Source organism: Perna viridis, chromosome 7, assembly GCF_037379345.1.
Source record: "Perna viridis isolate PV_CMFRI_1.1 ecotype Kerala chromosome 7, ASM3737934v1, whole genome shotgun sequence".
NCBI classification, from domain to species: Eukaryota; Metazoa; Mollusca; class Bivalvia; order Mytilida; family Mytilidae; genus Perna; species Perna viridis.
The window spans coordinates 14,734,901-14,760,967 of NC_142451.1; the positions used below are offsets into that span (position 1 = coordinate 14,734,901).

The 26,067-nt window shown below is 33.5% G+C and overlaps 1 protein-coding gene across 1 annotated transcript; it reads right to left on the reverse strand.

Moving 5' to 3' along the window:
- Positions 1-19,490: 19,490 nt before the first annotated feature.
- Positions 19,491-22,204, reverse strand: LOC148611484 (uncharacterized). The gene is made up of 3 exons (XM_088592076.1): positions 21,851-22,204; positions 21,050-21,193; positions 19,491-19,779 (listed from the first exon to the last, which is right to left on the reverse strand). The coding sequence occupies exons 1-3, from the start codon at positions 22,077-22,079 to the stop codon at positions 19,604-19,606; spliced, it is 549 nt and encodes a 182-aa protein (XP_088448202.1). The 5' UTR covers positions 22,080-22,204; the 3' UTR covers positions 19,491-19,603.
- Between the last annotated feature and the right edge of the window lie 3,863 nt (positions 22,205-26,067).

Below are 26,067 nucleotides of genomic sequence, written 5' to 3' on the forward strand. Positions count from 1 at the left end.
TGAGCCAATCAGTGCTTGGATGTACCATCAATTAAAGAAACGACGGAAAATATAATTATCTTTTATGATGCATATGATAACATTATCCCATTATGTATCCATTTACATTGATTTTACCTGTATGAAGTTTACCGTCAATTAGATATTCACCATATTTCTTTATATGTACTTTTTTCATTAAGCATACAAGATTATTGCTATAAATGTACATGTAAGTTTTTTTTTAAATTTTAAGTTCTAAGTCAAAACCAAGCGATTTGAAAGTATATTTACGGCGTATGTTCCGCATTGGATCACTACTTGATTGGCATATATAAAGTTTCTGTCTCTTAGATAAGACAAGAAATCTTCATTTAGATTCAACATTCATTGTAATTGACAACCTAACTTGACATTGATTAGCTGCAGTGGTGTAGTTCTCTTGACAAACTGTGTCGGAGGAAGAACAAAATAACATGGCATAGGAGTATAGTTACACGACTCACAACTGCCTTTTTTACAGGTTATAATCACACTACCCGACCATTTTGTAAGGGCAATGAAATTACAAACATGATTTTTTAAGTGATATGCTATTCACTATTCATCTGCTGTTCGGAGAATATAAGGTTACAGACCACCAATTCTACCAATGAGCGTTTGGAACGAACGCAAAAATAGTCCTATGCAGAAATTACCCCCCTGTTCCTCATAGTGCCGTGAAAATAGTTCTCATTTTATTTTAAAAATTTAAACAGTTTCTGAAAAGAAAAACATTTCTGTACATTTTATAGGTGCATTTTGCTTCTGGATTTCTAAATATACCCCTATCTCGTGAAAACACTGGGATTCCCATGCTATTTATAGACCCTTCATTTGCGGTGACCAGTACTGCACTGCAAGTCCGATAACTCCACATGCCAGTCTGAGGATTAAGAGCTGACATGTGGAATCATGCTGATATATAGTTCTCTGGGTTAAAGTTAACCCAAGTCCATAGAAGCCATTGAATATTGTGAAATTAGCACAGAAGCCTATGGGTAGTGAAATTAGTGGTTTCAAGCCTATAATAATAACATTAATTAAATGCTACGCTCCCACTTTCACGATTGGCTTCACGATTGGAATCATGAACGCTATTTTGATCAACCGTAGTGATAGTATCAGATCGTGGCAATCGTGGTAACTGTTAAAAATTACTACGATCAACACGTGGTTAGCGTATCGTAACACATCGCAACACATTGCATTTATTCGTACTGCTGAATCGTAAATCAACGGAATCGGTCTTGAACATGAATAAAACGATTCGTTGCAATGTATTACGATTACTTACGATCAGATACGAGATGTTCACGACACGGCTGATATACAATCAGATACGATTCGATACGATCAGTTGCGATTCGATGTGACAGGAACAGTCACGATAAGACACGTGCATTTACGACCTTTTGCGATTTCTATATAAAATCTAACTAGATCTGATTTATTAATCAATAAACGAATTTCATTTTGAACACAGCTTCAGCCGATCAAATCTTCAAAAAATTCTATAGATCGTTTAACAACTAAAATCCGGGCTACTGACATGTGTCGTTTACAGACATTTCTTTCTTTAGCATATGTTAATAGTGGTATGGAAAAGGGCACTTCGTCATTGAAATATGGGTTGCCGGTTTGCGGTGGCTTCTTGATCGCAATATGTTTACCATCAAGGGCTCCAGTTTTTTTATTTGCCAATTCTCACCAGGCTTCATTTCTCACGGGTTGATTGAACACTTAGTCTCTGTAAGAGTCTACGATGGCTTGAAAACCTTTGGAATCATCTCGGAAATTCTATAAAAACCAACATCTGCATACACCAGTGACCTATAGCTGTCTTCAGTAGCAAGGTGGTGTCTGAGGGTCACTGCTAGTTTCAGTCTTGGTTAAAGGACTTCTAAGCTTGTCCACTTCCTTGTGCAACTCGGTGGGTGTTTCTAGAAAAGCAGAGGACGCTTACCCTACCGGTGCACTTGGTTCATGTTCCCAGTTTTTAGTGGAGTCCGAGTTGCTCGCTTGCTTTTGTTGCTTTGTATGTATGATTTTAGTTACTTTATGTTCTTTGTTGTGTATGTCTGTTTTCCATGTCTGGTCTTTGTCCCTGGATTACTCTTTTGATGACAGGAGTTTATTTTTTTTTGCAGACCTGGATAAAAACAAATGTGGCCGGAACACAAAACCGCCTTCTTGCTGCTCTCATTGGTGTTTAGACTCGCCGATGTATCTGGTCACGCTGTCGTTTAATCATTTTTTTTTATTCCTTTTTATATGCATACATTAAAATGGCAAATGTTACATTGTCATATGCTTCAGAGTCTAAGTATTGCATTGTATATGTTGTGCATTCTGTACAGTAATAAAAAATTATTGGGCATACATGTAGCTAGGCTTTATTTGTGTAGACATCAATCGGAATAGATTCGTGGTGAATAATGATGATTATATATTCTAATGGTGACAGATTTATCTATTCTAATGGTATTTCAACGCAACATAACATACCTAATTCTTAGTAACGTACGTAAACGTATCATACAATTCTTGATCGCATCCAATCTTTAATATTAATCTTAATAATCGCATCATATAGTGATCATATCGTGACCTCTATCGGTACAATCGCATCTGAACTTATTTGGTCGTAACAAAACGGTTGTCGTATCCTAACAGGTCGTGGTACATGTACCTACAATTTGAAAATGTGATCTTGTCGCAAAAGATCGTATCTACTTGTAATCAAGTGCATATACTCGCAACACATGTTATTCTAGAAAAAGTTTCTCGATCAGTTATAATTTGACAATCTTGGCAATCGTACGAGAGTGGGAACCTAGTAGCATAAAAGAACACATATATTACAGAGGGACTTGTCACAAGTCTCACCACCATATAACTTATCGTTTTTATGGACCTACGTGACTCTTAATCAGCCGATACGACTGAAGTTATCCTATTAAATAGACCTTATGTTAGTGGGGTTACGTTTCTCAATAAACTATATGGTATACCATGTTAACACAAGTTATGGGGTTACTCTCTACAAATAATGTAACACGGTAAATACACCATGGTAGTTTATAATACGGGGTAATCCTATTTAAGTAAAAAAACATAATAATCTTGCATTTTGAACCTATGGTATTGAGTTATTCTGCTCAAATAAGGTAACACGGTATTTTGATGCTGAAGATGACCAAACCAATCAATTCATTTCTTTCATTCGACATCCGGAATATCAAAACCCACACCACGATGCTTGTAAACATTTGTACTTCATTCATATATATTTATCAGTACCAAATCAACTTTACCCAACATAAAAATGTTAAGATAGTATAAGAAATATCCATATCTACAACAAATACGCGAATTTGATCAATGTTCAAAGCCAAAATGACCTGCATTAAAAAAAAACCCCTATATCATAAAAGATGTCATTGTCATATTGACGACGAACATCACTATAAAATCAACTTTATGTTAAAAATATGAGAGGATTGATTATACCCGTTCAAGCGAAAATCCCTAAAAAATGTGACGTCACGAAAATGCCTGCGAAAGACGTCAGAAAAGCAAGGAACGTTATGCATCGTATATACGGGATTTCATTGAACATTAAGAAGTTTTAAATTATGTTGTTTAATCTATGTATTTAATCAAAAAAAAAAATAATAATAATAAAAAAAAATAACGCTTCCATTTCTTAAAAAATATAACTGTTATTCCAGATTCCTGATATTCATACATGTACATTCATGTTTTTTGATGTTTATATGATAACTGTGCAACGCGTGGAGTATTATTCTTCAAATTTCAACCCTCATTTCTTTCTTTTCTTCCTCATTTACCTTGGTTAATATTTAGTTATATTTTTTAGCTTTCAGAATTCATAATAACGATGTTTCTTTATAGGAACCTTTTATTTGAGCACGTTTTATACCGACCCAAATTTGGGTTTGTCTAAAAACAGGACGGGTATTTTCGATGATATAAAATAATTTTGAAATAATTTATATATTTATTTCAAAAAATAAGCTAAGATCTGGACAAGAAGTTTTTCTTACAAAACAATCGCTTTGTTAAGGTGTGATTGTAAACAAATGAAGAATGTGTAATTAAATTATTTGTTTTCTCATATTTAATGTCTAAAAATTATTACATTTCAAATTCAAGTTAAATATTTTCGTTGCTTACAAGAACAGGGTCACAAAAACATAAAATATCCATGTTTGATGAAATGTCTCGCATGTCAAAGCTTTAAGCTCAATTTGAACTTCATGTACATGCAGTTTTGGTCAAAAACACATCTAAAATATTTACAGAACATGTCAATTTTTCTGGCTTTTAAATGCATGCAAGTACACGCGAAATTAACTAGTTTTCTGTATTTACATTATGACTATGCCTGTCAAACAATTTTCACTAAATCTTACAACTTATTTTAATAGCTATTTATTTCAAATTTATGCTAGTAAGTAAAATATGTTATGTTTTGTCACGATAGGGTATTCCTTTTCTGTAGCGCGACTTTAACGTTTTAACATATGGTGTATATTTATAAAACTTCTAAAAAATGGCGAAAGACATATATGATTAAGTGCGGTTAAATCTATAAACAGTAAGCGGAGAAAAGTGCTTAAATCCCATCCCATCCCATAATATTGCACCAAAAACTGAAATGGAGTATTAAATATGTAATTGTTTATAGTAGCGGAGAAAAAAAATGCCTCCGTCAAATCATTTACCATATTCTTAAATCTTATATATATATGTTCGCTATATTTTAAAATACATGTTTTTGAAATAAATTCACGGATTAATAGAAAATCCTGACATTGGAAGATAAATGTTCAATTAAACGTTCGCTCGTGTCCATCTCAGATTATACACATGCTTATAGTATCAACACTTCGTCAACATCTCATTCATGATTCCATGATTTTATTATGTTTTCCCCATTGTAGGTACCCCTGTTGACAATATTGCATTACATAAAATATAAAAATTGATCACTAGGTCAAAAATACTAATACTAAGCAAAATCTGAATTAGAACTAGGCAGAAGTATATGATTTGTGATTCGTGTATTCTTAATCTCAAGTCGTTTTTGATAAAATATAAAACCTGTATTCGGCTAAAAAGAGTGCACGCAAGTGGAAACATAAACTTAGGTGACGGTCTACTATACAGAAAAAAACCGGGAAACTTCCAGTATGGGAATTCTTACATTAATAAAAATGCAGTCAAAAATATTTCACGTTATAAAGCACATCAGAAGAAATGAACAAAGACATATTTGTCTTTTTAGGATGAAAAAAGAAAAATTACTTGAACAGTAATCATCCCCACAAGATTTAGACATACCTATACTTAATTTCCCTTAACTATATCAAAACAAGTGATATCTTTAAAAAAAAAAAGATAGCCGATGCAGTATTTTTTTTCTTTTTACTCATAAGTTTGTACATTTCATTCAAAAAAATAACGCATGGCATGACATTTCAATTTTCGATACAGTTTTTTTTCGTACCCCATTAATTATTTGGCTTTTAGGGAAACAGAATTGCGATCAGGTGACTTGCGTTTCCATAGAAGAGCGTCCTTAAGGCAAAAGGGTAAAAAGCGGAACTACACAGACTGCGTCGGGAAAAAAGCTTTAACGTTGAAAAATTAAAAGTTGTTATTGCATTGCAATCAATTTAATGAAAATCTATTGAGTTACCAATAACAAGAGGCTCCCAGGTGTCTGAATCGCTCATCTGGTTAAAGTTTGTCTTCCAAGGGCAACACATTTAACAAGAGTTGTCCAACTATTTTGACTCAAGACTTTGGTATGATTTATCATAAAGATCATTTCAGCCATTGAAAGTTAAAAAAATTGAGCATCAATCAAAATAAAAAAGAAACACCTCTTAGTACATGAAACTGCTGTAGAAAGGCACAAGATGCTATGAATTCTACCAAGATTCGTAAGTTTCAAAGAATTTGTAATAAAAAGCTTTCTTAGTTGTATAATGTGTAAACTTTCTAAATTCAGAAGGACAAACACGCACATAAAATGATACAACCATTTACACAAACACATATTGTGTTCAAAGTACCTAGAAAGTTTCATAAAATTCGGAAAAGTAGTTTCCTAAAAATATCCCTTGACAATTTGCTTCAGTTACATATTTTATTAAACTTCCAAGGACCATTACTCCAACAAAAATCAGTGGATCATTAATCCATTGTAACATGCACAACTACATACCAGTATCATGTCCTCACTACCTTCAAAGTTTTACGAATTTTGTCGCTATAATTTAAATAATATATGCTCAAGAAAGTGTTATGTGTAGACAGCGCAATAAAATGCCTCAAATAGTGCAGCTAGATATGCCCTCAGAGATCGAATCCTGAATAGATTGGGCAAATTTGGACAAAAAAATTCAAGCTTGAAACCAAGTTTTTAAGTTTAATTCAAAAATGGGAAAATGACCCATGTTTGCATGAATTAAAAGTCCCATAACTTGAAAATATAAAATCCGAATAAAAATAAAATTTAATAAAATAAACTAACTATTCATTTAAATTTCAAGAAACTGCTGAACCATTTGCAGTTTACTGCACAAATATAGGAAGTCTCCCCCTTTTTTTAACAAATATAGACCAATAACTCAAAAACGCAAACTTCTAAATTTATAACAATCTAAAGGGAGCTCACATCAACCAATACAAACCAATATACAAATGTTTCGAAACAATTGCAGCACGTGTGGGAAGTGTGGATAACAGGTAGATGAACAGACTCAGATATACCATAATATGACCCATCTTAAAATACAAGCTTATTCAGGCATGAAAAAACAACTCTCCCCACCTTTTGGTTGGGAGGGACACTTGATTTTTTTTTATTGTGGAGGATTGACTTTTACATTGATAATCTTTATAAATCTACATAATTTTTCTGAAAATTTACATCAGATTTTAAAATTCTGGTTTTTTACATTTTGTTTTGCATTTTCCAATATATGAAATGCTAGTTTGCTTAAACTGATCAATAAGACAATTCATAATGCTTTCACAAATCCATTTTTTGTGTTTTGCTGAAATCTAAAGATTTGCAAAACCACAGTGATAAAAAATTTCCATCTGAAAGTTTATTCACTTTGTGCCAAATACATAATTATACCGATAAATGGGCTCAACGTCAAATATTTTTCATGCTTGTATTCATTTCAGATAGGTATCAACATTGATAAACTAAAAAACACTTGGTTAGCACCTTCTTAGAAACATTCACATCATACATCTGAAATATCAAAATTTAAAACACTGTTAACAATGCTTTATGCTGACTACCATAATAGTTCACGTGACCATGGTTACCAGTACTTGGTTACGTCTTCTGAAATATGAAGTTTTAAATATCATAAGAGAAGATTTCATATAGTAAAAATAAATGATTCATTATTTATAATAACTTTAACAATAATTTATGAAGATTCCCGAAACAATAAAGAATGACTCCTATATATACGTATAACATATCTCAAAAAAACTTCCTGAATTATTGATTCAAGTATTTTTACATGCTATTGCTTCTAAACATGATGTATATTTAAGTAATATATTTCTGTTAAACGTTTTTTTTACACCTGCAGTTTACACGAAGCTAATTACAAACTGTTCTATATTTCTATTTAAGTAATTAATAAATTTGTTCATTTTAGAGTAAAGGGACTCTATTCATACAAAAAAGGAAGATTTTTAACTTCCAGATAATAATTCCTAAATGCTTAAAACAATTTTTATGAACTATGTTTTTTTTAATTCATTGGCAATTTCCAATGACAAGGTTACATAACATTTATGTGATTTCTTCAATAAACAGAATAATGTCAGTCTCAACATCACTTCCCCCTGTCCTAATTGCAGTGTAAAATTTTCTCTGAACTTCATTATTGCTGTTATTCTATATATGCCTACTCCCCTATTTGATGCATGAGCTTTTTAACCTCCAAAATTATTTGAATTAAAATCTAAAGAAATGACCTCCAAATTGATTTTGGATAAAATTTTAAATAGTAAGTGCACAATCAGAGTATGCGATAAAGATTCTGTGAAAATTTCATTAATTCCATTAAGCAGTCATCTTAAAGTGACATAACTGACAAGATATGCTCCCTCTATGTCCCCATAAATTCTATTTGGCGGTGTATGAGAAGTAATGGATAAGAGATAAATAGGTCGCCCATTGGCATGTCCCTATATTTATAAATAACATTTGCAAGTTATAGGACTTAACTCATAAACAGTGCGTATTTCTCTATTGTGCATATCACCGATGTCAAGTTCATAACTTCCATATCATTTATTTGGTTTTATGCAAGTATTTGGTGCCTGTTATTTTGAACGGACTGTCTAACCGAGCAGTGTTCACAATATGTCATTATTATACAAATCTGTTGTCATAATATTCAATACATGTATACTTTAAATCTTAAGAAAATTGGGTAAAAAATAGGAATGAATATGTTCTGAAGGTGCAGCCCTTTTTTTGCATTAAGTCTATCAACACTTTTTCTATTTAAGAGAACAACTAGAAGCGACTAAAGTAAACAAATCTCGGAGGAAATGTTTAAGGACGGTATGACCTCCAAAGGAAAAGGCTGTGCAGAAAAACATCAGTATGCCAGCAGAAGAACAGGATTAGAAATTCAAGTTATAGTAGTAAATATCAAACTCTTACCAATTAGGTTGTGCTTATGCATGTGTTCAAATTTACTTTCAAGAGTGAAAGGACCTTGAAATTTTGCATCCCAAAAGAAATGCCCTCTATAAGAAATTTAGTCTTCGATTAGAGTAAGACATGGTAGGTCCAGGTACCAAAGTATTTAATATTTCAAAGGTCCTGGATCAGAAATTTAGGGTCTTGGATCTTGAACCAACCTAATTTGGACAATTCAGCTTGTTACAAGCTTTGGACACTTTAATAGAATTGTCACCATTAGGAGCCCCCCAACAGGCATATCTACATACCATAACTTACATTCCCTAAATTTCATTAAAATGTTCTAAGCGATTAAGGAGGAGATGCTTTCATGGGAAATGTGCACAGACGTACAGATATAAAGTGTGATTCCTATATACTGACAACTGACGTTTAAGTGGGTATTTTTAGCTTATTTTTACCCATTTTAAATTTTTTGTAAAAAGAAAGAATAGAGCTTTAAAATATAATATGTGCAATGGTGTATACAAATTTAAAAAAAAAATCATTTCATGAATCATGAAAGAGTCATACTGGTCTCAATTCAAAGAGTACTCAAGGGAACCAAGGTTATAGCGGTGATCAAAAGAATGTAATCCAGGGACAAAGACCAGACATGGAAAACAGACATACACAACAAAGAACATAAAATAACTAAAATCATACATACAAAGTAACAAAAGTAAATGAGCAACTCGAGTCGCTCATAAAAAGTCAAGTCCGGGGTAGACAAACGAGGAAAGGAAAACTATGACCCGTTGAATAAATCAGTTTTCATGGTGCTGATGGATACACCATAACGATCCACGAGTTCATGATGACGACCATAAAACGTCTGTAGTGATGACTTCAATCTTGTAGCAACATAACACTGTTCCAGAAGCCTATTTGTTAGAGTTCTAGCGCGATACAAAAAGTCTGTGTAAGCTCGGCAAGCTCTGGCATAACGTATGGGTTGTGATATGAACACTCCATACGCAGGAGCCGAAGGGATGTTGCCACAGATGAAAGGAAAGTTGACAATTCTGAATGAAAAGTCATCACGTTTGTCGTAAAGTTTTGTCAATAGTTTTCCTCTACCATCGATTTCTAAGTGTAGGTCAAGATATGAGGCTGACTTCACAGTGTCTATAGTATCATTTATCTCAAGTTCTTTTGGATATATGCGATGTATCAAATTCCCGAAATTGGGATTGTTCAAAGATAATACGTCATCTATATAGCGGAAACTGAGATTGAAGGATCTAGCCAACGATATTCTTTCTTTCTGATCAGATCAGCTATAAAGTCAGCCTCATAAGAGTGAAGGAATAGGTCAGCAAGTAAAGGAGCACAATTTGTTCCCATTGGAATGCCGACCGTTTGTTGAAAAACAAGTCCACCACACTGGACAAATATGTTGTCGATTAAAAATTCCAGCATTTTGTAAACATCTTCCACTGTATATTTAGAAGATGATTTGGAATTATTTCTTACAAAGTATGAGGAATCTCTACCAAGAACTATATATTTGTATATAAGTGTACCATCTTTTTTGGAAAAACAACGATGTATAATGTTTTTAAGTCGGGATTTCAACTGAGTTTATCTGTTTTTTTTTTACATTTGAGAGCTCCAAATATATGCCAACATTGAAGAATGCCAAAGAGGTAATGGTTAATGCATATTTACAAGGAAATATAATTTATTTTAAAATAAGGACTGGATTGGAAACAGGACAAGGTGGAACAGGGGAGAAAATATGAGAGGACAAAACCAGTCTACTCTAGGGGTATGACCTCATACAGCTGTTATGTGCAGGAAAATAAAGATGACTGTTTTTCTTTCATTTCATGTAAACATCATACAAACTTACTTAATAGAATTTGTGGTGCTTAAATAATAAATAGTTAAGTATCAAGTGAAAGTTAAACCCCAGTCCTTAGTTTTTGTAACGGCACATTGTAGTACAGTTTTGTGCAAAATTGTTGGTTCACCTGAATGCTAACGATTTTTCATTTACAAATTATGCAAAAAAAAATGTCCAGATCTGCAAGCAGGCATTGCCATCTTTATCATATATACATATTGATTTCTTTTATTTCATCATGTTCATTGACCTGTTATATTAAAAAGGAAATAAATAAATAGTCAGCATGCCCTGCCCTTTTTATATTTTTTTCACATAGTACATTTTTATTAGCTTAACTTAAATTTGGCTTATAAATAAAAACAAAACACTATATAAAGCCTGTATGGAGCAATAAAATGTAAAGGGGAGGAAATTTTATAACTTCCTCAACAGTGACATCCATCTTCTACTTTTACCTAATAGCCATGAATTATTAGCAAAAATGTGTAGTTGCAGTAGGTATCTTTGGATCATATTTGCAACTGTTTGTAAACCGTTGATCAAAATGCATAAAGTTGACTCTTTTCATGTTCCAATAAATTTCAGACAAATTCAGTGCAATTACTGAGTGGTCATATGGTTGGAACAAACTGACAGTAGAAGAAAAAAAATGTTTCAAGTGAAGGCAAAATCCGTCAACAAAGAACCCCCAGAACCACAAAGAAAATCAAAGGAAATCATTAAAAAATTTGTTCCTTAGTAAGTGAAAATTCTGAAGGAACAAATTAGAAAAAAAAGATAAAATGTAAACAATAGAGTCGTTTGGTCTGTACACTATAATTAGATTTATGGTCAGATAAGGGGGTTGTTCAGACTACCCTAATTTTCATTCTTGTATTCAATTTCTCTGTTACAAAACACAAGTTAAAATATCAGTTGTAATGGTAAATACAGTTATTGTCTATGTATAATAAATACTGTCTTTACTATAATATATTTGTTCAACCAATTTTATTACGTTTATTTTGTTATGCTAAACTCAGTATGATGTCTGAAAGAAAAATATAAAAACGAACATCTGATTTGAATTTATTCTCAAATAAACTAAATTATGAACAAACAAAAGAGTTACTCCCCATTATCTGAAAGTTTGTAGTGCTTTACATCTTACCATTTCAGTAATTTACAATAACATTACTCTTTTTTGTTCTTTTCTATTTTAGGAAGTATAATTTGTCATTTCCAACTTATTGTCTTGGTTTTGAAACAAAACTTTGCATATGCTATACACTGGTTTTTCTATACACATTCTTTTTGATGTTACAAAGTGAAGTGAGCTCCTAAATATTTTATCAGTATCATTATTTAGCATCATATCAAAATGCACAGGTAATAATTGTCATGATAATGATGTATTGTATAATTATGTTGAAAAAATTGCTTATTTTATCTCATAGATTAATGAACTAGCAGACACTGGAGTGGAGGCATGTGTGATGGGGGTTGATCTTCAAGATCAGGTCATAGAAATGGGCACACCAAAGATGTGCAATTTCTTAAAGGGAAACCCAGATATTATACAGAAAGTGTATTTGCACATTACAAATGGTATATGTACAATATGTATATAAATACAATATCATAAATCGAATAAAAATAACATGCTGCCCAAAGTGCAGTTTGGGTAAGTAGATGTATGGACACATCAATCAAACTTACACAGCTTTGAACTATGATTACAATAAGAAACAGGATTAGGATTTGACCTAATTCGAAAGTGGCCACTTCCATAAATGGTTTCAGTCAAAGCCCACAAAATCAATCCTAACCATCTTTTGAGGGGTATGGTACAATTTCAAAGTGATCCAATACTTTTTACTCAAGTAAATTGTTTCTGGCCCCTTATTCTTAGGTTGGCTCAAGTCCGATGTATGTTTATCAACTGGTCCATATAAGTTATGCGGACCATAATATGGACCACCTATCTATCAAATAAAGAGCATTACATCATTATTTAAGAATTTGTTTTTCTCTTACCTTCTACAAAAATCATATCTGAAAGGTATAATATAGCAATTAGTTATGACAAGATACTTTGGGCCAAATTACAATATAGGAGAGTTCACCAATCTCATTAGTGATGTCATATTCACTTTATTTGCGATTGCATCCCATTAGATGTCAAATTGACTGGCAAATGAACAACATAATAAATATAAGTTTTTTGTCTTTTGTTTTTTGGGGTTTTTTGGGGTTTTTTGTTGGGGGGGGGGGCGACTAACCAGCCAATATATATTGCCATATGACCCTCAGCAGCCTGAACTATTGGTCATTTGATTATTTTCCCTCCAGTATACAATATTTGTATTAAAAACTGTTCTTTCAATTTCTATGGCAATTGTTTTTATATAGAAAATGGTCATGAAGTTTTTAGTTTGAAATGTGTTCAATCATATGCTTTGTACCAGTATATTTAATGCTTAAAATAATCTATCCAATTTCAGAATCTGACATCATAACACTTACCCAAGAAGAATACATGTAAGTATAAAGAGTTGTCAAAGTATATTGCTTTTGTCAAGTGCATACCGGTAATATTCAAAATTGTAAGATGAATTTTTTATGACAGCAGAAATAAACAGTTTTTCAACAAGAAGTCTAAAAACAGTTTATTGTTAAACCTGTGCACTCTTGGTGTACCTAACATGCCTAATGATTCATATTATTTGTAGGATTTGTTTTAAAGTTCTTTCAAGTCGCATTCATCACACAAATTTATTTTATGATTTAATTGTCTAAAAATCATGTATGTGTATAATGTAGATCTGAAACTTTCAAATACTTCATTAAAAACTATTAAACAAATTAGCAAAGCTATAAATACTGATATCAGACTAGACAAACATATTTCCAACTACCAACCTCAAATGGCCAATAGTCTTTTAGAAGTTATTTTTTTGTGGGAGGATAGCGCTAGTAATTAACATTTTTTTGTGCATATGTGCTAAAACATATAAATCTATAAAATTGTATAAACGTTATAACAACTACAATCTAAGTGCTTATTATTCCAGGACCTTACAGAAACAAGATGATTTTGCAATGGTAGAATTACCAAATGATTTTGGTAATTTTTAGTTTTTTTTTAAGCAAAAAGAAATTACCTAGGTTATATGCTTGAATAAGGTAACACCGTACTAAATCATTAAAACAGTCCATTTACTATGTTACATTACTTGAATAGGATAACTCCATATTATAAACTACCATGGTGTATTATTTAAAGTGTTACATTATTTGTAGAGAGTAATCCCATAACTTGTGTTATAGTCGAATAGTCTATTGAGAAACATAACCCCACTAACATAAGGTCTATTTAATAGGATAACACGGGTTGCATCGGGTGCGGTGAGCTGCATGTTTGTAGATTGTACTCCTTTGCAATATGTAGGATGCAGCTGGTGAAGAATAACATGAATACCCTGCCGAAGCACTTTATATCATTGCAGTTTTGTGGGAGTACATATTCCTTGCACTCTGTTTTTTTTTTGTGTAGTCTTGTTTTTATATGGAATCGATTTCTTTCTGTTTGCTACATGTAGATTGTCTTTGTTTCCTGTTTTCACATGAGCTTAAGATAAAGGATACTACAGACACTGTGAAGTCAGCCTCATATCTTGACCTACACTTAGAAATCGATGGTAAAGGAAAACTATTAACCAAACTTTACGACAAACGTGATGACTTTTCATTCAGAATTGTCAACTTTCCTTTCATCTGTGGCAATATCCCTTCGGCTCCTGCGTATGGAGTGTTCATATCACAACTCATACGTTATGCCAGAGCCTGCCGAAACTACGCAGACTTTCTGTATCGCGCTAGAACTCTAACAAATAGGCTTCTGGAACAGTGTTATGTTGCTACAAGATTGAAGTCATCACTACAAAAGTTTTATGGTCGTCATCATGAACTCGTGGATCGTTATGATGTATCCATCAGCATCATGAAAACTGATTTATTCAACGGGTCATAGTTTACCTTTCCTCGTTTGTCTACCCCGGACTTGACTTTTTATTAGCAACTCGGCTGGTGTTTCTAGAAAAGCAGAGGACGATTACCCTACCGGTGCACCTGGTCCATGCTCACAGTTTTTAGTGGAGTCCGAGTTGCTCATTTACTTTTGTTACTTTGAATGTATGATTTTAGTTACTTTATGTTCTTTGTTGTGTGTGTCTGTTTTCCATGTCTGGTCTTTGTCCCTGGATTATATTCTTTTGATTATCGCTATAACCTTGGTTCCCTTGATTACTCTTTCACATTCATGTATTTTGATTTCGATGTGTCGTTATTGTCTAATTATTGTTAATTCAGTATTTTTGCCGATATGTGCATTCATTGTGGTATGTGTATACAGCTCTTGAAATAATTACAATTTTGTTTCCTTTTTTTCAGAAATTATGGAATTGTTCAAAAGAATATTAGAAAAAAATCATTTGACCAGAAATTGCAAAATTTGGCCATAATGTTTAAAACCTGATGGCACAAATATAACAAAACCTAATGGCAAGGTCAAGAGGTAGTATTTTACAAGTTCTTTACCCTTTAAATAACTTCCTATTAAAGATTTAAAAACCTGATGTGAGCTAAATAATATATGACTAACAAATAACAAATGGAATAAAACCAAGCAAATTCGTCTCTCTTCTTTCCAAGCTTACAATGTCATCATAAACAAAGGAAATACGAAATTTTGTTTCGCATGAGGCCTAAATATTTATTATTGTAGATGAAAAATTGCTAGCAAGCTTCCTCCGGCAAAATTAATGGTGATGGATGATTTTTAATACAAACTATGTTAGTTAAACGAATTGGAGCGAAAACTTCGGTGAAAAATAACCCAATGGCATGACATTTCAACCCCTCCACGGAAAACCTCTTATATCTAATTATTTAGAGTAGATCGTTAGTTTTTCTGCCTTCCTTTTAATAAAAAAGAGAGAATAGGACGCAATTTTTTTCTCATGTAGAATCACAGTACAACTACTCTAGTCAATGATGTTGTATCAAATATTACAATGTTGTATATGCTACTTCACTAAGATACTTTACATGGAGGACTGGTTGATAAAAACAATAACTTATTAGTACATTTGTATATTGAATTGGAGTGTTAGTCCTTACATATGGATACGAAACCTAGAAAACAACAGAGAAAGACATGAAAAAGCTTTGAACACAGATACCCGAGAAAGATAGTAAGGATACGATTATCAGAACAAATAACAAATGAAGAATTACGGAGGTAGACCTAAGGTAAGGGACCTAACTCTTAAAATCAGTGATACGTTTGTATAATTTCACCAAAGCCTTTCAAGCTTTCCTTTGAAACAGAATGAAATCAGTCCGAGTTACTTTGATGCTTACATGAGATGGTTGTAAAATTGTAAATACAAACGTTCCAATGATTTGTAAGAGTTGTGTCCCTTACCCTAGGTCTACCTCCTTAAATCGTTGAACAACATAAAAAAGTGATACATTAGTAAACAAGAAATATTGATGAAGTAAACATGTACTTGGAATGAACAACACCTGGATATGATTAGACATGTACTCAGAATGAACAACACCAGGGTATGTACGACAGCATTGACGTGGCATCCTGAAGGAAAGCGAAAGGTTGGTCGGCCTAAAACAACATGGAAGAGGACTACTGAGCAAAAAAGGTCACAACTGGCCTGGTGTAGTTGGGCGTCAGCAAGAATGGCAGCCAAGGATTGACACAAGTTAAGACAGTTGGCACGAAAATGATAGACAGGTGAGGTGAGGTCAATGTCAGAGATGAGACAATTAACAAGAAACTAAAATTTTAACTGACACTGCATCAAAAGTATGCACAGGTCTTAACGATAAATGATATAAGGGATGACCATACGTTCACATCTAGTATTGTCAAGAAAACGAAATGGTTTCGTTAGTTTATAATAGCAAGCCATACTATGCAGTCTTTCTACACAAGAAAAGTTCTTGGGGTTTCAATAGTATTAGAATCGGCTTTAACGGTAATTACAGAACAGACTGTATAGATTGAAGCCTGTCTAAACTGAACCACGAATAATAAAAAAAAACCCTTCCAAAACTAGACACTTTTTAAATCCCTTTTTACCCATTTTAATATTATATGATTATCTTATTAATGTTTTAACTTGATCGAAACCTAAATATTTTCTGTGATTGAAAACGAAACTGAATGTATTTTTATGATCATTTTACTTAGGCCTAAAATATTTCAGTCATACTTCAGTCAAAACCAACATAAAGTTGTATGACTGCTCCTGTACGTTCATGTATTACCACGGAAGTCATATAAATATATACATAAATTTCTGTCGTTGTCATGAAATGTTCCGATCTGACAGGTTCGATAAATCTGTCGTTGTCATGAAGTGTTTCGATCTGACAGGTTCGATAAATCGGAAAGATGCCACATCAAAAATAAATCTCACCAATCTGTATTTGGATGAAAAAGTATCTACGGCTCCTGTGTCAAGTTGTAAATCATTTATTATGAGAATATTAGCAGGCAGTGAGAAGAGTCTTTTTAGGAACATTTCCTCCACTATTATCTGTACTGATTGTTTAGTATTCCCCTTTTCATTATGAAAAAGTATCTACGGCTCCTGTGTCAAGTACCAAATCATTTATTATGAGAATAGTAGCAGGCAGTGAGAAGGGTCTTTTTAGGAACATGTCCTCCACTTTTATTTGCACTGATTATTTAGTATTGCCCGTGATTTACACTTACATGTACCACTGTTGCCTCAGATTTCATTTCTACATATTTTAAGTGGAGTCCGAGTTGCTCATTTACTTATCTTACTTTGTATGTATTATTTTAGTTACTGTATGTACTTTGTTGTGTTTGACTGTCTGTTTTTCCGAAACAAATATATAGTTCTTGGTAGAGATTCCTATACTTTGTAAGAAATAATTCCAAATCGTCTTCCAAATATACAGAGGAAGATGTTTGCTGGAATTTTTAATGGACAACATATTTGTCCAGTGTGGTGGACGTGTTTTCCAACAAAAGGTCGGCATTCCAATGGGAACAAATTGTGATCCTTTACTTGCCGACCTATTCCTTCACTCTTATGAGGCTGATCCGAAAGAAAGAATATCGTATGCCTGGATTCTTTAATCTCAGTTTCTGCTATATAGATGACGTATTATCTTTAAACAATTCCAGTTTCGGGGATTTGATACATCGCAACTACCCCAAAGAACTTGAGATAAAAGATACTACAGACACTGTGAAGTCAGCCTCATATCTTGACCTACACTTAGAAATCGATGGTAAAGGAACACTATTGACCAAACTTTACGACAAACGTGATGACTTTTCATTCAGAATTGTCAACTTTCCTTTCATCTGTGGCAACATCCCTTCAGCACCTGCGTATGGAGTGTTCATATCACACCTCAAACGTTCTGCCAGAGCTTGTCGAAACTACGCAGACGTTTTGCATCGCGCTAGAACTTTAACATATAGGCTTCTGGAACATGGTAATGTTGCTACAAGATTGAAGTCATTACCACAGAAGTTTTATGGTCGTCATCATGAACTCGTGGATCGTTATGGTGTATCTATCTGCACCATGAAAACTGATTTATTCAACCGGACATAGTTTTCCTTTCCTCGTTTGTCTACCCCGGACTTGACTTTTTATGAGCAACTCGGCGGGTATTTCTAGAATAGCAGAGAACGCTTACCCTACCGGTGCACCTGGTCCATGCTCCCAGTTTTTAGTGGAGTCCGATTTGCTCATTTGCTTTTGTTCCTTTGTATGTACGATTTTAGTTTCTTTATGTTCTTTGTTGTGTATGTCTGTTTTCTATGTCTGGTCTTTGTCCCTGGATTACATTCTTTTGATTCCCGCTAGAATATTGGTTTCCTTGATTACTCTGTATTTAGAATCTAATTATCTGATCGTCGTTCATTTCATTTACGGTCACAAAATAACCCCAACAAATAAAACAAAAAATACTACCACGCGGTAATGTTTGATTTGTTTGACTCCAACTGGGAGCATGGACCAGGTGCACCGGTAGGGTAGAAACGTCTGAATGCGAAATATTAGACCCAGCAAACTAAAAAGAAAAACAAATCAACCCACGCGAAACTTTTTTTGATATCACTTCCTGTCAGACTAAAATCAATCTGTCAGTGGCGGCTCGAAATTAATATGTTACCATAATAATATTTTTTCGACCCATGAGGTAGTTGTAAAACCACATTCGATGCAGCTTGTGACCCCTGAGATCATAAATAGATAGTATGTCAACTTTATCTACACTTCAAACCATTCTTTTAGATTCTATAACTTATGTTAAAACAAGTTTGTGGCACGATTAAAAGGTATGATGAGGCAGTTTCTAATAATTCTCTTATCGGACAAGACCTTCAATGAGAGCACGGCTTATATCTCGCATGAAGCAGGCACTACTCCCTTAAACGGGCATCTTAGTTTATCTAAGTTTTGGTGGCGTTCACAGTGCTTGTATGTGTTTGTGTATAAATGTATACTTATTTGTATCTTTGCATTTTATTACTTTTTCTTCTCTTTAGTGTTTTGTATAGCACCCTTCCCCCTTGTTTTGGCATTTTAATGTTCTCGCAAGGTACAAGCAAAATGTAGTTTTGTTTGGTATAAATTTGAAAATCTAGAGATAATTGTTGGTAATCGGAACCTAATCGGAACCTATTTTTTTATCAACTACAGATGTACATTGTTTGTTCAAATGAGTCGGATTGTAACAATAATATTCTATATCGATTTTTTTTGGTTTTGTAAAACACTTTAATACCTCTCTGGTAAAAACAAATCAATGCAAAAATAATTTTAATAGAAGTATTTTAAAATAAGGTTCATTTAATTTTGTTTCTGGTATGATTTTTTTTTCTAACATTCAGTTGGTCGTCTCACTGCTTTTTAATTTCACTCTACAGGATCTACTCTCCATTTTTCGGCAATACCGAAACATAAGCAGACACTGCCTATTAAAGCGAGTACAGCGGCAACAACAACAAATGCAAAACCATAGTTCAAGTTAACAGTGAGTTGTTCGTCAGCTGCTGCTCCGTATATGACCACCCCGATGAGAATAAAAACAGCTAAAAATATATCAAAAACATATACCATACAGATAGAGTCGCCATAGTAAGTATAAAATTGAAAAGTTCTGCAAATAATGATTAGAGGGTATTCAAAGATTTCGGAATTACGATTACTAGTATATGATTAAACCTGGCGTAAATTTCTTTTACGATTACTCATACGAAATCCCGGACCATGAATAGCAAGTCTCACGGAAGGTCTGGCTGCGCGTAGAATGCACTAAGCACGAATGATGATACAGTTTCTACTTGTACCTAAGATCTAGAGTGTTTTAACAAATGTGAAATATCATTCAAAATAGTAACATTTTACGGCATATTTCTAACCAAAATTTATTATGCTTTTGTGCTTCAATTGCTTATAACTATTTCCTTGCCTTATCAATGTATTTTCCCCTTGTGTTCCAAATGTAAGTATTACATCAATTTTGTAAGACGAAATACCATTAACTATTTTTCTTGCCGCATTAAGGAAGTAGACCTAGGATAAGGGACACCACTCTTGCAATCAGTGATATGTTTGCATCTTATTCAATTTCACCAAAGCCTATCAAGTATTCAATTGAAACAGAATGAAATCAGTCCAAGTTACTTTGATGCTTGCGTATGATTGATGTAAAATGCTGTATACAAACGTTCCAATGATTTGTAAGGGTTATGTCCCTTACCCTAGATCTACCTCCTTAATACCTCAAAGCAACTCCAAACACATCTAAAGATCGCTTTTCATTGACAGAGATAGTATATGTATGCCTGTTAGAGTCAAACAATATTCGATTTATACCGCCTAAAACAAGGACGCAATCAAGTCTGAAATATTTGTCCTTTTGCAAAAGAAAAATGGATTTTATATGCTCTTCGTTCTCATTAGCATAGTTGTCGATTTCACAAAAAAATTGTAAGTGATGACGTCATGACGGCATTACTTAATACAATTACTATCTTTAAAAAAAGAAAGCCGATGCAGTAAAATTTTGTTCTTTTTACTATTAATTTTCTACATTAACACATGGCACACAATTTCGATTTTCGAATTTTCGAACGCCACTAAATTATCAGTATTTGGCCAATCGAGAAACAGAATTGCGAGCAGGTGACTTGAGTTTCCATGGATGGGCGTCTTTAAGGTCAAAGAGTTAAAAGCGAAGATATACCGACTACGTTGGAAAAATGTCGGATTTATTATTTTTGTTTTTTTTGTTTTTTTGTTTTGTTTTTTTTTTTTTTTGTGTGTGAAATGAATCACATCACAACAATAGTGCTTTACCTGATCCAATTAAGATGGAAATAACTGAAAGCTTGAGTTCTACATGTCCTTTGCAAAATACAACCAGTACAAACATAAGAACGAGAGACACAAACAGTAAGATCATACTTATCGACTGCATGGCCTGGTTTACTTTAAACCAAACTGTAATGATAACACGAGTAATATAAGATACATGAGCAATGTTATAACTCAACTACGCTCATATCAATTGTTTTTAGAGTTAATTGTAAATGAAATAGCTTGAATATTAAACGATTAAAACAAACGTAACGCATACCTTAACGACAAAAACGATTAACACAAACGTAACTCATAACTAAACGAAAACATTAACATGGTGATCTTTTTCTAAAAAATAATAAAGAAATATATTTGTATTTTCTACTTTATATGTTTCAAATAGCCTTTATGCCAACATTATATTTACATGTATGATAAATCCACTAATTCATCGGAGTTTGGTAAAGTCTATATGGAGCTGAGGGAAATAAATTGTATGCTCAAAATATAATTTTGCTGTAATTTAACTTCAGACAATGTATTGAAGTAGGCAAACATGGCTGACATTTTCATCCCGGCGTTGTTGTTTCTTTGACATATACACCATGCTTCACCTCGTTATATGTATCATCCTATCGTTCCATACTACTAACCTTTTAGTACATACCATTTCGTAATAGATTGTAAGTATGTTTATTTTTAAACCAAATACTTGCTTTTACAAAATAAACATTCGGTTTATAAGTTGCCTATATTAGATTCCAAAGTATATTGTGGTCTATGCTATACATTACATACCTTCATCGTTTGCTACAATAGCTTTTTCACAGATTACTACTCCTGCTGTGTTAGTGCACCATCTCCAAAGTCCTCCATAATATTTGATATTGCCAATGGTGTAGTAATACCAATACGGAACTGCAAAACCGACGACATCAAAAATGAAAGCAAGGAGAACTAACACGAAACAAACTACGCAACGAGCATTGTGAGTACACCAACATGACCACCAACTACTTTCAGACATTTTCTTTTCTTTTTTTTTTTTGGTAGTGGTTTCTAAGACCCTTGAGTCCAAACGATGGTAGCAAAGTATGGAAATTCTGCAGTCCAGTTTAGGCTTCTTTTATTGAGAAACAACTGTTAATGTGGGTATGCCTGCCATACTGTGCCAGGATGTCCCTTTGTTTAAAAATTAATCTTAAATTGTTATTGACAACTGTTTTATTCAAAATTGTATCCATTAACATTGATTTTATCTACCGTTTGTGAAATATTCATTCAAGTATACATGTAATTGTAAAATGTACTTTTTGTCAGATAATAAGATAACAGTCATATAAGACTTTTGTAATTGTTTTAATGGAGCAGGTTGTAGTGGAATATACCTTAATGTATGTGTTTATTTGAACTACTTGTTTTTCGTCTTGAATATGTGTTGAATGTTATGTTTTGTCTTAGAAAATAGAGATCCTACAAAATAAGTTTCTGTTTTCGAATTTGCAGTACCTTCACTTTTCGGTATTTGAGTTATAACAACCACGCTTTTTACTTTGCACACACACACGTATATATCTAGCATGCACGGCTAGGAACATGAGTGAAGGATGCATATACATATAAGTATATAACTCTAAGCTACATCAAAACTATGGAATCGATGCGAGGCTACAAATTTACGATTCAAATTTGGTCGCTTCCTCAGCGGTTATCGAACCCCTTCTCTGCTCTGACATCTATGGCAATACCGCCTGCAGTTAGTCCAATGCTCTAGACCACTCGGCGAACTACGCTTGATAAAATGTAGCTTTCATTAACCGAGTAATACTTCCACATAAGGGCGCAACCATTCGACTTTTATAAGGGGTGGGATCAAGCTTTCTATTCTGCCGCGCTTAGCACCAAATTTGTTTTTATTTAATACATGTACAAGCAAAATATTAGGGCAACAATAGATTCTGATTTTTCATTTTTCCTTATGGCCTTGTGGGATTCTGTTATCGTTGTTTGCTTTACACTCAAAAATCGAACCCGTCTGCCACGAAAACCTGACCATCAGTGGTGTGAGCGTAGAATTCTACTGCTGAAGATTTAACATATATAAGTCTGCCTTGAAACACAAAATTGTCAACAACTTACTTTTGACATAGACTTCGTAGGGATGTAAGAAATTTTAGCAAAAATATAAACATAATCGAGACATTTCAAGATTGCCGCACTGGAATCCTTGTGATATTTCACTTACTTGATCAAGTTGCAGTCGTGTCATGTAGGGACGGATCCAAATATTCACAAACAAAAAGGCAATGGTTCTGATAAGTGTTCCACGCTTTAATTTGCTCCAAGTTTTTTCATCCGGTGCCAAATATGTTTCATCTTCCAAATTAATCCGAAGAATCCTTTTATGTCTATGTACCGTGATCAGAGATGGTCCTAACGAAAATTCTATCTTTATACATCATGAGCATGTTCTCGCTCTAGATTTACTTAGGAAACTATCATTTGATTTTAATGAGGTGCTATGTTAATTCTCCAATTACTTTTGTAATCTGTAATATTGTAACGACCAAGGGTTCTTATAGTTATAGATGTGTAAACGTTACTTGCTAAGAAGCAGGTCGATTTAAATAATTTAATCATTTGTTTATGTCGGAAATCGGCCTTTGTCTAGGTAGTACTTGTAACATGAATCTTCTTTTTTCCTTTGATATTTTTATGGAATAACATAGAGACGACAAGCATGTACCAAAATGTATGCTCTAAATTGAAGCAACCAAATAATATTGCATGAAAGGTCACATGGGCCTATATAATGCAATGAGGAAACAGCCATGAAATAACCAAAACACTAAAACCAATATTGCATGGGTAAGCTCCGCCTCTTTGGGAAAAGATTACGCCTACAAAAAAGCACACATACAAATGTCAATTTTATTAGGTTTCATATAATAAAATACAAATCTTTAAATCTCTGCAGGTTTTCTTTGCCAGACAGAGAACAAAAAATATAATGTCTACTCATTAATTTAAAGATAGAACCGAAAAAATACACATTTCTTTACTTTTGAAACATATTAGCAAAAAAAAAAAAAACAACCCCCAAGTTGAACATAATGTATCGAAATGAAAGTTTGCTCAAATACAGAGCTAAAAGTTAGTGAAAGTTGAAGTTGCAATTTGAAAATTGTAGAAAATTGTAAATATGGAAAAATAAATAGATTTTTTTTACATTTGGGCCGAAAAAGGGGGTCCATGCCCCGAATAGTTGTGTTTAACAGCCTTCAAAAAGACAATTAGCGTAAATCAGTTTAATTCAATTAAACAATACACACCTGAGAGAGAACCAAATCATCGCTTTCTACATTTTCAATGTCAAGCCAATCTGGTAGAGAGAATGCGTCTAGCATACTGTGCGGGTTATTAGATTTTCCCGCCAAACGTTATTTTTTTCTGCACGGACTGTCATGGGCGTGTCATTCATGTTACAAATCATTTATAGCAACGCCTTCCTCGTTAGCCAAATAAACTTCTCACGCTGCGCGTTCGAAAGTTTATTTGTCTAACTCGGAATACTATGCTATAAATATAACTTATGTAATGAAATTGATTTATGGTCAGCTGTCAATTATACTGTTGTCAATTGTTTTCAAATTTAGACAAATTATATGACGCTTTTATCAGCAAAATACATCGGTTGAATCCCTTAAATCTGTTAAGTAAACAATTAGGTTGACAATCGTTATAGGTTTAAAAAGAGTTCATTCTTTATATAGTCGTTGGGAGGGATAGTGGACGATTTTGAGGTAAGTCCACTGATACATTACGATGTACATGGTTGATTAGATGAAATTGTTAAAGTATGTGCGTTTGTATTTTGCAATTTCAATTGGTATTTAGTTATATTGTTTGCATACGATAATTTGGACTGCTTTATTAGCCGGGGGGGGGTAAACCTGTCATTTTCATTACAACTTATGGTCGACAATCTGTAAACACCCCTTTGGCGTTAATTAACTGATGCAGTCATATGGTTAGGTCATGTGACCTGAGCATATAAAAGCCGTTGCAATCTGTAATTCCCTCTCCTTTGACCTGGTGGTCACAGCGCTTAGACGGAAGTCTCGCATAGCGATCGACATCGTCTAAATTGCGATATAAGTTTATTGTGTCACATTAAGGATATTTCTAAAGAGAAGTAGTATTAAGTATTGAGTAATATTTTGGCGAGAGTCTCGTGGTAAGCGATAGACATCGTCTAGATACCATTAATTTAATTGTGTTTTATTCCGACTTGCGGACCAACATTTATCCCCTTTGGAGCAGGTGTCTATTCGGAACACGTAAGGTTTTCCATCCGATATCGACGATACTTTAGAAATCTCGAAAGTCAAAAGGGAATTTCTCGTTCTACTGACCCTGCCATAAATTTTCTTTACCCGGGATACCAATGAAAATCATCCTTATGTAACCTACCAACAAAATGAAACACCCTGTGAATTTTAGAAACACCGTTGTGTTTGTTTGCTGGGGATTCCATTTTCATTCGAGTTACCTCTTTTTTTCTGCAACCGAATCCGAACATCGATTAGAGAGACTTCGAAATTATACCTGCTCTTACGGGATGTAACTGCAAAAACAGGATAAAATATGGCTGCATCCCGAGCTCCGCAAGTAGGGAATAAGGATTAAGTAAAAATAGAATTACATAAACTTTGCTCATTTTGTTTCAATAAATGTTCAGTTGAGTAACTCACTGAGCATACTCAGTGGGAAGGTTCTATTAAGGGTTTAGGTAAAACCTATTGAGTTGATTTTGATTTAGTTAGATTAACTTTGAGTATAGAAAATAGTTATATCATTGTGTTATATAAATAAGTTTTACTGTTCTGACGTCGAGGACAGTTTAACTTAAGAGCGAATGAAGATCCCTAAAAGAACCCATTGAGAAATTTAGAAATGAGCAACATGTTTTAGTATAAACACGTGACACTATACGGTTAGGTCAGTTCTGAAAA